General features: G+C 49.9%; 1 protein-coding gene across 4 annotated transcripts in view; it reads right to left on the bottom strand.

Annotated features, from left to right (window-relative positions):
- RRBP1 (ribosome binding protein 1) overlaps positions 1-13,943 on the bottom strand; it is a 181,532-nt gene that overhangs the window by 91,727 nt on the left and 75,862 nt on the right. For all 4 annotated transcript variants that reach the window (XM_075339404.1, XM_075339405.1, XM_075339406.1 and 1 more), the window contains exon 9: positions 13,183-13,370. In XM_075339404.1, the coding sequence (XP_075195519.1) occupies positions 13,183-13,370 (188 nt within the window). The remainder of the gene's footprint in view (positions 1-13,182; positions 13,371-13,943) is intronic.

Raw genomic sequence — 13,943 nt, 5'->3', positions numbered from 1 at the left:
GATCAATGGCACATTAAGTAGCGTCCGAGACCCCAGTAAAGACATCCTCCTCGTCCAGTGAGTCAGCTCGTGATGAAGAGTCCTCTGAGAGCTTGCTGAGCAAGCCGTAGCAGCAGAAGCGCCCTGAAGGGGGCTAATGCATGCTCAGCACCACCGGAGCAGCTGGAGGGACCACTGCTGAGCCTCCAGGCAGAGGGACCACTGTGTTAATGTGCTCAGTACAGGCAGTACGAGTCTACATGCAGTGCCTATTAAGAACAGTCTTGCAGCCTTGCTCTGATGTGAGACATGCTGCAGAAGTGGGGGCTCTGTGAGGGAATGCATCTCCAGAATGCCCCCAACAGAGAATATAAACAGAAAATAAGCAGCTGCACAACTGGAGGTTGTGGCTTGCCAGACCGTTTAACATACATTTCTGTGCCCTCCAGTCCCCCAGCCCAGGCCCCCATTTGTCACAATGTGGTATCTCTGTGCCTATGCAGACATTGAGAACGCTGATAAAATGGCGACCGGAGCGGAAAGGGGGCGGGGCCTACTCTGAGAGCGGGCAAATGATGCAGACAGGGGAGGGAATCTTTCCTCAGTGAGGAGTATCCGTTCTCTGTGCTGCACAGCCGCTGGGCGGAGCCACACTGTCCCTCTGCATAACTAATGTGCAGGGGCAGTGAAACCGAAACTAGGCCTCAGGCGAAGCCGGGGCCTAGATTTAAAAATGCGGCCGGCGTGCAGGCACCATCGGCGCGGTTCTCCAGTGAAAACTGGAGAACCGGCCGGAAATGTTACCACAGACATATAACACACTCCCCCCAATAAATAAAGTACAAGGGACCCCTGGAAAGACCACTTTCTGTGGTAAAGACGTCTCAATACTTAGCTTTTGAGACGCAGGGCCATGTCCCTGGGGGGAGGTAAACGCTCCGTCCGGCAGAATCCTGAACAGGGCTGCGGATGGAGACCGGTCTCCTGCAAAGCAGTGAGAACCGTGTTGGCTCCCACTTCAAGCCAGAGCCCCAGGGGATGGTGAAGGAGCGCGGCATGTGAAGGCTCCAGCCTTGTAAAATCAACCTTAACAGCACCGCCGACACAGTGGGGTGAGAAGGGACATGCCGGGAGTCCAGACTGGACCCGCTTTTCTTCCAAATCTTTGAAATCCAAAAAATCAAAAATCAGAGAATGCATGTGTGTGTGTACCTCCTGAACACAAAGCATTGAAACTGGCTAGGATTGGCTACCAGGGGGTGTATATGCTAGGAGGGAGGAGCTACACGTTTGAGTGTAGTACTTTGTCTGTCCTCCGGAGGCAGAAGCTATACACCCATGGTCTGGGTCTCCCATAAGGAACGATGAAGAAAAGGAATTTACGGTAAGTAAACAAAATTCCCTTCTTCTTTGTCGCTCCATTGGGAGACCCAGACAATTGGGACGTCCAAGAGCAGTCCCTGGGTGGGTAAAAGAATACCGTATATGCCGGCGTATAAGACGACTGGGCGTATAAGACGACCCCCAACTTCTGCCCTAAAAATACGGTATTCAGTATGCTTCAGTATGCTAAGAACAGGGGGCCGCACTGTGTGAGGAGGTGTTTTTTTTACTGTCCAGTATAACCAATAGGATTAGTGCAGGGGCGGGGGAGTCACCGGGCCGAGAAAGGATGCGAGGGGAATCTGGCGTTACTGCACTAATCCTATTGGTTATACTGGACAGTGAAAAAAAAAAAACGCCTCCTCACACAGTGCGGCCCCCTGCTATATATCCGCTATATATCCGCTGTATATGCTGTATGATATACCAGTACGGGGCCGGGCTGTGTATCGCGTTTCCATAACGACGAGGCAGGAACTTCCCTGCTAGAGCGCTGACGTCAAGGCAGAGCTGCTTGCCTCTGATTGGCCAGCGCTCTGCCATTCAGCAGCGGTGACAGGAAGTTCCTCCCTCGTCGCTATGGAGGCAGAATCCAAGCGTGGAACGGAGTGGAGCGGCGCACTACAGCACCCAGGTGTATATCCGGCGTATAAGACGACCCCCCACTGTAGCCATTATTTTAAGGGGGTAAAAAGTCGTCTTATACGCCAGTATATACGGTACCTCAATAAACAAGAGCCAAAAAAACGGCCCCCTCTTACAGGTGGGCAACCACTGCCTGAAGGACTCGCCTACCTAGACTGGCGTCTGCCGAAGCATAGGTATGCACTTGATAGTGTTTCGTGAAAGTGTGCAGACTAGACCACGTAGCTGCCTGACACACCTGCTGAGCCGTAGCCCGGTGCCGCAATGCCCAGGACGCACCCACGGCTCTGGTAGAATGGGCTTTCAGCCCTGAAGGAAGCGGAAGCCCAGAAGAACTGTAGGCTTCGAGAATCGGTTCCTTGATCCACCGAGCCAAGGTTGACTTGGAAGCCTGCGAACCCTTACGCTGGCCAGCGACAAGGACAAAGAGCGCATCTGAACGACGCAGGGGCGCCGTGCGAGACACGTAGAGCCGGAGTGCTCTCACCAGATCCAAAGAGTGCAAATCCTTTTCACATTGGTGAATTGGATTAGGGCAAAATGAAGGCAAGGAGATATCCTGATTGAGATGAAAAGGGGATACCACCTTAGGGAGAAATTCCGGGACCGGACGCAGAACCACCTTATCCTGGTGAAACACCAGGAAGGGGGCTTTGCATGACAGCGCTGCAAGCTCAGACACTCTCCGGAGTGATGTGACTGCCACTAGAAAGGCCACCTTCTGCGAAAGACGTGATAGAGAGACATCCCGCAGCGGCTCGAAAGGTGGTTTCTGAAGAGCCGTTAGCACCCTGTTAAGATCCCAGGGTTCCAGCGGACGCTTGTAAGGTGGGACTATGTGGCAAACTCCCTGCAGGAACGGGCGGACCTGCGGAATCCTGGCTAGGCGCTTTTGAAAAAATACGGAGAGCACCGATACTTGGCCCTTGAGAGAGCCGAGTGACAAACCCTTGTCCATTCCGGATTGAAGGAATGAAAGAAAAGTGGGTAAGGCAAACGGCCATGGAGGAAAACCGTTATCAGAGCACCAGGATAAGAAGATTTGCCAAGACCTGTAATAGATCTTGGCGGACGTTGGCTTCCTGGCCTGTCTCATGGTGGCAACGACATCCTGAGATAACCCTGAAGATGCTAGAAGCCAGGACTCAATGGCCACACAGTCAGGTTGAGGGCCACAGAATTCAGATGGAAAAACGGGCCTTGTGACAGCAAGTCTGGGCGGTCTGGAAGCGCCCACGGTTGACCCACCGTGAGATGCCACAGATCCGGGTACCACGACCGCCTCGGCCAGTCTGGAGCGATGAGAATGGCGCGACGGCAGTCGGACCTGATCTTGCGTAACACTCTGGGCAGCATCGCCAGAGGAGGAAACACATAAGGCAGTCGAAACTGCGACCAATTCTGAACTATCGCGTCCGCCGCCAGAGCTCTGTGATCTTGAGACCGTGCCATGAATGCCGGGACTTTGTTGTTGTGCCGTGACGCCATGAGATCGACGTCCGGCGTTCCCCAGCGGCGACAGATCTCTCGAAACACTTCTGGGTGCAGAGACCATTCCCCCGCATCCATGCCCTGACGACTGAGAAAATCTGCTTCCCAGTTTTCTACGCCCGGGATGTGAACTGCGGAGATGGTGGAGGCTGTGGCTTCCACCCACTGCAGAATCCGCCGGACTTCCTGGAAGGCTTGACGACTGCGAGTGCCGCCTTGGTGGTTGATGTATGCGACGGCAGTGGCGTTGTCCGACTGGATACGGATCTGCCTGCCCTCCAGCCACCGATGGAAAGCCAATAGGGCTAGATACACTGCCCTTATCTCCAGAATATTGTTCTGAAGGGATGACTATCGGAGTCCAGGTTCCCTGAGCCCTGTGGTGGAGAAAAACCGCTCCCCACCCTGACAGGCTCGCGTCCGTGGTGACCACAGCCCAGGTTGGGGGTAGGAAGGATTTTCCCTGCGATAGAGAATTGGGAAGGAGCCACCACTGAAGTGACGTCTTGGTTGCAAGGGAAAGAGACGTTCCTGTCGAGGGAAGCCGACCTCCTGTCCCATTTGCGGAGAATGTCCCATTGGAGTGGCCGTAGATGGAATTGCGCGAACGGCACTGCCTCCATAGCTGCCACCAACTTCCCCAGGAACTGCATGAGGCGCTTTAAGGGGTGTGACTGACTCCGAAGAAGTGATTGCACCCCTGCCTGCAGAGAAAGCTGTTTGTCCAGCGGTAGCTTGACTACCGCTGGCTGTGTATGAAACTCCATCCCGAGGTAAGTCAGTGATTGGGTCGGTGTCAACTTGGATTTTGGGAAGTTGATGATCCACCCGAACTGCTGGAGAGTCGCCAGAGCGACGGTAAGGCTTTGTTGACACGCCACCCGAGAAGGGGCCCTGACTAGGAGATCGTCTAAGTAGGGGATCACAGAGTGGCCCTGAGAGTGCAGGACCGCCACGACGGATGCCATGACTTTGGTGAAAACCCGTGGGGCTGTCGCCAGGCCGAAAGGCAATGCCACGAACTGAAGGTGTTCGTCCCCGATGGCGAAACGCAAGAAACGTTGATGTTCGGGTGCGATCGGCACGTGGAGATAAGCATCCTTGATGTCGATCGATGCTAGGAAGTCTCCTTGTGACATCGAGGCGATGACCGAGCGGAGAGATTCCATCCGAAACCGTCTGGTTCTCACAGGTCTGTTGAGTAGCTTGAGGTCCAGAACGGGACGGAATGATCCGTCCTTTTTTGGCACCACGAACAAGTTGGAGTAAAAGCCGCGACCACGTTCCTGAAGGGGAACGGGGATCACAACTCCTTCTGTCTTCAGAGCGTCCACTGCCTCAAAAAGTGCGTCGGCCTGAGCGGGGGGCGGAGAGGTTCTGAAGAAACGAGCCGCAGGACGAGAGATGAACTCTATCCTGTAACCGTGAGACAGAATGTCTCTCACCCATCGGTCTTGAACATGTGGCCACCAGGCGTCGCCAAAGCGGGAAAGCCTGCCACCGACCGAGGATGCGGCTAGGGGAGGCCGAGAGTCATGAGGAGGCCGTCTTGGAGGCAGTGCCTCCTGCGGCCTTTTGGGGGCGTGACTTGGACCGCCACGCATAGGAGTTCCTCTGCCTTTCTCCGGCCTGCTGGACGAAGAAGATTGGGGCTTGGCGGAGGGACGAAAGGACCGAAACCTCGATTGTATTTTTCGTTGCTGAGGTCTCTTAGGTTTGGACTGGGGTAAGGAGGAGTCCTTTCCCTTGAATTCCTTAATAATCTCATCCAATTGTTCGCCAAACAAACGGTCGCCAGAAAACGGCAAACCGGTTAAGAACCTCTTGGAGGCAGAGTCTGCCTTCCATTCGCGCAGCCACATGGCCCTGCGGACTGCCACAGAGTTAGCGGATGCTACAGCTGTACGGCTAGCAGAGTCCAGGACTGCGTTCATGGCGTAGGATGAAAAGGCTGACGCTTGAGAGGTCAAAGACGCAACTTGCGGAGCAGAATTACGTGTGACAGCATTAATCTCAGCCAGACAAGCAGAGATAGCTTGGAGTGCCCACACGGCTGCAAAGGCCGGGGCAAAAGACGCGCCCGTGGCCTCATAGATGGACTTCACCAGGAGCTCAATCTGCCTGTCAGTGGCATCCTTTAGCGATGAGCCATCTGCAACCGATACCACGGATCTAGCCGCCAATCTTGAGACTGGAGGAACCACCTTGGGACAGTGAGCCCAACCCTTAACGACTTCAGATGGGAAGGGGTAACGCGTGTCAGTGAGGCGCTTAGTAAAGCGCTTGTCCGGGACCGCTCTGGGCTTCTGGACAGCGTCTCTGAAGTTAGAGTGATCGAAAAACGCACTGCGTGTACGTTTGGGGAACTGAAACTGGTGTTTCTCCTGCTGAGACGCCGACTCCTCTACAGTAGGAGGCGGGGGAGAGAGATCCAACACCTGGTTGATGGACGAGATAAGATCATTCACTAAGGCGTCCCCTTCAGGTGTATCAAGGTTAAGGGCGACGTCAGGGTCAGAGCCCTGAGCTGCGACGTCCGCCTCGTCCTCCAGAGAGTCCTCAAGCTGGGAACCCGAGCAGCGTGAAGAAGTCGGGGAAGATTCCCAGCGAGCCCGCTTAGCCGATCTAGGACTGTGGTCCGGGCAGGAGTGGCCTGGAGGCGACGAGCCAACAGGGGCCAGGGCCTGTGAAAGGACCGGTCTGGACTGCAAAGCTTCTAGCAGCTTGGCAGACCATTTGTCCATAGACTGAGCCATGGATTGTGAAAGTGACTCAGAGTTTCTCAGCAAAAGACGCAAACTCTGTCCCTGCCGCCTGGACAGGGGGAGCAGGAGGGGTCTACATGAGCCGAGGGGCCCACTAGTGACCGAGGCTCCGGCTGAGCAAGCGAAACAGGGGTCGAGCATTGCTCACAGTGAGGGTAGGTGGAACCCGCAGGTAACGTAGCCCCACAAGAGGTACAGGCCGCAAAAAAACCCTGTGCCTTAACAGCTTTGCTCCTTGTGGACGACATGCTGTTGTCTCCTAGGAAAGTGATCACTGAGGGTATATGGGAAAAAAGGGGTATACAGCCCGACCGAACAGATATATATATATATACGTATCTATTCCGGCACCCTAGGGGGACCAGCACCGGGTGACCGGTGTGGCTTACCGACCGCTAACAAGCGGAGTGTGTCCTCCAGATTCCCTGCCTTAGGTCCCCTGGAGCTGCAGAGCTGTTCACTGAGAATCCTCCACCGGCAGAATGCCAAAAAATGGCTGCCGGAGCTCTCAGGGGAGGAGTGGAGCCGTGGGCAGCGCCAGGAAAGTGCGGGAATCTGGGGTCCCCACAGTGATCAGTGAGGGGGGAGGAAAACATGCAGGATGCTCCAGCCCTCACATCCGACGTCAGGTCGGTAATCCCGCCCTTACCCCTGACAAGCAGGCCCGGGGGCGGGATTTTTGCGACTAGGCCGCGATGAAGCCGGGGACTAAATTTGAGACCGCGCCCGACAAGCAGGCACGGTCGGCGCCGAAGTCCACCGGCCTTCTCAATTCAGCAGCTGCCGCAGCTTCCGGGAAGAAGGTGCGCTCCCTGCACAGTCCCCAATGAGGACACAGAGTACCTTTGAGTTGCAGGGCCCAATCCCTGAGGTTGAATAGGCTCCGGTCCAGCAGGTTCCCACAGGGGCTGCGGAGGGAGCCCGGTCCCAGTAAATGGATGACCGCTTAGGATCCCACTTCTCCCAGAGCCGCTAAGGGATGGTGAAGGAGACGGCATGTGGCTCCAGCCTTTGTACCCGCAATGGGTACTTCAACCTTAACAACACCGCCGACGTAGTGGGGTGAGAAGGGAACATGCCGGGGGCCCCGTGGGGGCCCTCTTTTCTTCCAACCGACATAACTAATATGAGAATGCATGAGTGGATGTGTGCCTCCTTCCACACAAAGCATAAAACTGAGGAGCCCGTGATCCACGGGAGGGTGTATAGGCAGAGGGGAGGGGTTACACTTTTTAAAGTGTAAGGCCTTGTGCGCACTAGGCGTTTTTGCCGCGTTTTTAACCGCGTTTTTGTGCTGAAAACGCAGTGACATTGCTTCCCCAGCAATGTCAATGGGTTTTCATAAGTGCTGTCCGCACACAGCGTTTTTTAGCTGCGTTTTTGCGGTGACCACAAAAACGCAGCATGTCAATTATTTCTGCGTTTTCCACTGCGTTTTTCACTCATTGAATTCAATGAGATGTTAAAAACGCAATGAAAAACGCATATAGCCGCGTTTCTATGACTAAAAACGCAGCTATAAACGCAAGGGGTGGGCACTACAGTGACGTGTACAGGAAGAGGATTCCTTCTGTTGGTAAACACAGAAGCATGAATCCTCCCGGTACCGTCACCGCTGCGTCCACCTCCCGTCCTGTGCATGTCAGCTCCGTGCGGCGCCATGTCCGGGCGGGAGGTGGAGGCAGCGGCGAAAACCAAAGTGAACAGTAGAAAAATAAAAAATGTCATATATACTCACCTGTCCGCAGGGTCCCGGTGCCATGCCCGCTCCCATCTCCTCCCGGTACCGCCGCTCTGGCTGTGTGCAGTCTCCCCGGGGCAGGACCTTGCTTGCAGGACCTGGCAGTGGATCACCTGATGCAGTCACCTGACGCATCAGCTGATCGCGGTGTCGCCGGCTTTTTCGCGCCCGGCCGGCTATCAGCTGATCCTGCCGTCAGGGGACTTCATCAGCTGATCACCGGCAGCTCCTGCTGCGATCGGACGGGATCAGACTCCTGTCCAATCGATCGCTCCAGGAGCTGCCGGTAATCAGCACAGCACATAAGTGAGTATTATTTTTTTTTCTACTGATGCATCAGCTGATTGTATAATCGGCTTTTATACAATCAGCTGATGTGTGATGGGATTCAGGCACTTGATCCTGACACATCATCTGATCGCTTTGCCTTCCAGAAAACCGATCAGATGATATTGGATCCGGATTGGACGGCGCGGGACCCTGACCCAGGATTACTGCGGAGGGGGGTTCTTTATTTCAATAAAGATGGAGTCACTAATTGTGTTGTGTTTTATTTCTAATAAAAATATTTTTCTCTGTGTTGTGTTTTTTTTTTATCATTACTAGAAATTCATGGTGGCCATGTCTAATATTGGCGTGACACCATGAATTTCGGGCTTAGGGCTAGCTGATAATATACAGTTAGCCCTAACTCCATTATTACCCGGCTAGCCACCCGGCTTCAGGGCAGCTGGAAGAGTTGGATACAGCGCCAGAAGATGGCGCTTCTATGAAAGCGCCATTTTCTGGGGTGGCTGCGGACTGCAATTCGCAGTGGGGGTGCCCAGAAAGCATGGGCACCCTGCACTGTGGATTCCAATCCCCAGCTGCCTAGTTGTACCCGGCTGGACTCAAAAATTAGGCGAAGCCCACGTCATTTTTTTTTTTTAATTATTTCATGAAATAATTAAAAAAAAAGGGCTTCTCTATATTTTTGGTTCCCAGCCGGGTACAAATAGGCAGCTGGGGGTTGGGGGCAGCCCGTACCTGCCTGCTGTACCCGGCTAGCATACAAAAATATGGCGAAGCCCATGTCATTTTTTTTTCTTTTTGGGCAAAAAACTGCATACAGTCCTGGATGGAGGATGCTGAGCCTTGTGGTTCTGCAGCTGCTGTCTGCTCTCCTGCATACACTAGTGAATGGAGGATGCTGAGACTTGTAGTTCTGCAGCTACTGTCTGCTCTCCTGCATACACTAGTGAATGGAGGATGCTGAGACTTGTAGTTCTGCAGCTGCTGTCTGCTCTCCTGCATACACTAGTGAATGGAGGATGCTGAGACTTGTAGTTCTGCAGCTGCTGTCTGCTCTCCTGCATACACTAGTTCTGCAGCTGTCTGCTCTCCTGCATACAATGAACATTTTGAAGAAGGAAATGACATCAGACCTTTTTTTTTTTTTTTCATCAACAATCTTTAATGGCATTGTGCACTGATTATAAACGCAGTGAGTAAAAACGCAGCAAAAAACGCACCAAATCGCGGCAAAAACGCATGCGTTTTTGCCGCGTTTTTTAGCCGCGGGTGCGTTTTTGTAGACAAAAATGCACATAAAAACGCAGCGTGAAAAAAACGCCTAGTGCGCACATACCCTAATACTTTGTGTGGCCTCCGGAGGCAGAAGCTATACACCCAATTGTCTGGGTCTCCCAATGGAGCGACAAAGAAAAAAAGTTAAAAAAAAGTTTTAAAAAATTAAAAAAAAAAAACAAAAAAAAGCTAAAAGTTCAAATCACCCCCCATTCGCCCCATTGAAAATTATAGTGTTAAAAAAAGAAAAAATATATATACACATTTGGTATCGCCGCTTTCAGAAACGCCCGATCTATCAAAATATAAAATCAATTAATCTGATCAGTATACGGCGTAGCGGCAAAAAAATTCCAAACGCCAAAACGACTTTTTTTGTCACCACAACTTTTGCGCAAAATGCTATAAGAGGCGATCAAAACGTAGCATCAGCGCAAAAATGGTACCGTTAAACGTCAGCTCGAGACGCAAAAAATAAGCCGTCACTGAGCCATAGATCCCCAAAAATGCGACCGCTACGGGTCACGGAATATGGCGTAAAACGTGCGCCACTTTTTTCGGTCAAACGTCCGATTTTTTTTTAACCCCTTATATAAAAGTAAACCTATACATGTTTGGTGTCTACGAACACGCACTGACCTGAGGCATCACACCCACACATCCGTTTTACCATATAGTGAACACAGTGAATAAAATCTCAAAAACAATAGTGCTATCCCACTTTTTTTGCAATTTTTCTGCATTTGGAATTTTTTTGCCGTTTTCCAGTGCACTATATGGTAAAACTTATGGTTTCATTTAAAATTACAGCTCATTCCGCAAAAAATGAGCCCTCACATGACCATATTGACTGAAAAATAAAAAATAGTTACGTCTCAGAAAAAGAAAGGCGAAAAAAAAAACGGAAAGCGAAAAATCGGCCGGTCGTGAAGGGGTTAATATACATATAAACGCATAGTTCAGCTCTTGAGGGGTTCCTTATCTCAAATATCCATGGATTCATTTATTTTTGCTATGTCATGTCACCCCCTGAAAAGTGCATGTCTTTGGGTTCTCTATAAGGGAGTCACAATCTGAAGTCATGAAAAATTCCTCTATGATGAAACTGTAAAAATTAGGTCTCTGAAGTTCTTCACAGTCTAGGACAAAAGCTCTTATCATTCTTATTGATGATGACTGCACAGCTCCTCTCAGTGATAATGAATGAGATGACAACTCAGTCTCTCTGACTGTGTGCTTATAATCTGCGCATTTGGGAAATATATACAGATAGGTTCCCTTTAAGATGGCATTGATAAAATCTGTCAGCAGAAATTTCGCAATAAACCTAAAAGATTCCCCCTCTGCAGCTCCTGGGCTGCATTCTAGAAAGGTTCCTGTTGCTATTGTGCCCCCTTTGAGACCAAAATAAATACTTTATAAAGTCTTACCTTTTTGTATGCAAATGTTTTGTTATGGTCACGGGGGCGGGCTGTCTTGGGTCCGTTATTTGCCTCCTGCCGCTTTACGCCGTCCCCCATTGCTCATTTCCATACCTGAGGACGCCGTCCAGTGCTCCTGAGGTCTTGCGCATGCCCAGTGGCACTATCGCGGAACAGCACTGTGTAAACCGTGACCGCTGGTGAGGTGATTGCGCCGGCGCGAGATTATGGGCGGCGCTGTGATTGTCATCAGCAGCGTCATCCAAGTACCCGCCCATAATCTCGCGCCTGTGGTAATAGGTGACGTGGGTTCATATGGCCAGCGCTTGCGCATAACGGTGGAGGCAGAGGGAAAAGCGCGGCCACGAGATTATGGGCGGGTACTTGGATGACGCTGCTGATGACAATCACAGCGCCGCCCATAATCTCGCGCCTGCGCAATCACCTCACCAGCGGTCACGCTTTACACAGTGCTGTCCCGCAATAGTGCCACTGGGAGGAGGCGAATAACGGACGCAAGACAGCCCCGCCCCCGTGACCATAAAAAAAACATTTACATACAAAAAGGTAAGACTTTATAAAGTATTTATTTAGGTCTCAAAGGGGGCACAATAGCAACAGGAACCGTTCTAGAATGCAGCCCAGGAGCTGCAGAGGGGGAATCTTTTAGGTTTATTGCGAAATTTCTGCTGACAGGTTCCCTTTAATAGGCAGAGATGGTGCCAGCTTTTGTTGCCTATGTAACATTATACAAGATAAGTGATGGATAATTCGGTGGGAGTGTGAGAGAGACTGAAGATGTGGGGAAAAAAAGAAGCAAAAACGCACACACACACACACACACACACACACACACACACACACACACACGAGAACGTGGTCAACGCCTCTGATGTCATTTTAGGTTAAACACATTACTGATATTTGCTGTATGCCTCTTGGCAGGACAACAAAGCTGGCATTTTGTCTAACAAGAGAAAACTGAGGCACGATTAGGAACGGTGCATTTTAAGGTTTATGCCACAAATAAATAAATGTACTTATCAACTATTTATAACAATATGTAGTGAAATACTATGTCCCAAGAATGACAAAAGTATTTAAAATACTTTTGTCATTCTTGGGACATAGTATTTCAATTGATTTTTCTGGCCAACACGGTACCACAATATTATACTGTATTGCATATCGTAACAATATGTAAAAATTGTTCACTATGGAATGATATAAAATACACCATGCCACCCTGGTATCTTTTTATTTCCTTAAACATCCACCTAGTTTGTCCAATGCTCAAGGGTGGTAGAACCAGTTTCTAACCGGCACTGGACATATTGGGCATATCTACAAATATATATAGCTGCACTCTAGAAAGCTAAAAATGAACAAGGAAACTCTGGTATTGCATTACTGCTATAGGAATATTTAAATAAAAAAAAAAAAATACTTTGCTTATGTATTGGCCAATGCATGTGAGCCCGATAACCAGCAGTAAAGTGATCTCAATATACCGAGATTACCTTGCCGCTGGTTACCGGGCCCACATGCATTGGCCAATACATAAGCGAAGTATCTCATTTTTTCAAATATTCCAATAACAGTAATGCAATACCAGAGTTCCCTCATTCATTGTTAGCATGCTAGAGTGCAACTATGTATTTTATAGTTATGTTGTGTTTTTAGCTAGCACCTGTTCACACCTGTTGGATGTGAGGGTCAGTCTTTTGGATATATTGGGCAGAACATCTGAAAATAACTCCACAAAACAGCAGGGGGTGCCATAACCTGTAACAACAATACCTAGACACAGGAGCATTTATTCCTTTCATGACAAAAAAACCCCCCAAAACTATAAACTTGCATCTATGCGGTTAATCTGAGGGTTAATAGCGTTCCGACGCTATAAAGTCTGTCTCACTGAGAGCCCCGTTGCTGGGAGGAAATGATCTTTATGACTGAAAGCCTGAGCTGCTGGGAGGAATAAAGATAAATTTCCTCCCAGCAGCAGGGCTCTCAAGTGAGGCAGATACACAGTGTCAAAACGCTATTAACCTGCAGATTAACGTCAGATCTGCATGTTAATAGTGTTTTTTTTTTACATGACAGGTTCCCTTTCATGAGTCCAGGTGAAAACCTGTCAGGTATAGCATGATTCACCACACTAAACCATCTCAGAGGCCGTATCACCAACCTGCTGCTGTTTCCCTGTCTCTGCATCGTTGCTCTGTCCTGCTTCCAGTAAAACTTCAATGGATTTTATTCTTTCCAACAATTTTATGTTTTCTCTGTTGACCTCCTGCAGTTTTTGGTTTAGCTTGTCTAGATCTTCGGATTTCTGTTTGCCTTCAGCTTCATAGGACATCAGTTTAGTCTGAAGATCTTCAGGAACATTAAAAATACAAATACTGTTAGGCCAATGATTAGGCAGATATATGACGGCTGGTCGTGGTCCAAAGCCAAGTTTATCTTAGTTTCTATGCATCGTTTTATAATCCCTACATGGCAGAATATAGACTACCTGGAACCTGATCCAATTACGTCACCATATTAACAAATATGTTCTTCCTTATAAAAGCTTACCCGCATTGATGCTTAGTCTAAATGATTACCAAGAAATGAGGCTCATAAAAGCACACACCCATATTAGTCAAATATTTACATACAAAATATTAAATTAATGACATGTAGAGCAAAGTCTAATCCATATATCAGTCATGTAATACAAAGGTGTGGTGACTTACTGTAAATATATATTCCTCCAATTCAGCCAATGTAATATCCTTAATTCAGGTTATGCTTAGAATATTATTCTCAAAATGGTTTGTTAAAGGGAAGCTGTCACCTACTCAGCTGCGGGCGGGGGGGTCTGATGCAGTCAGGTACGATGGGTGTCGCGGTTCTCAGGTCCGGCACCTTCTCTATCCTTGCGGTTCTTGGGTCTGGTGCCGTTTC

Source organism: Anomaloglossus baeobatrachus, chromosome 3, assembly GCF_048569485.1.
Source record: "Anomaloglossus baeobatrachus isolate aAnoBae1 chromosome 3, aAnoBae1.hap1, whole genome shotgun sequence".
NCBI lineage: Eukaryota > Metazoa > Chordata > Amphibia > Anura > Aromobatidae > Anomaloglossus > Anomaloglossus baeobatrachus.
This window is presented reverse-complemented; position numbering and strand designations above follow the sequence as displayed.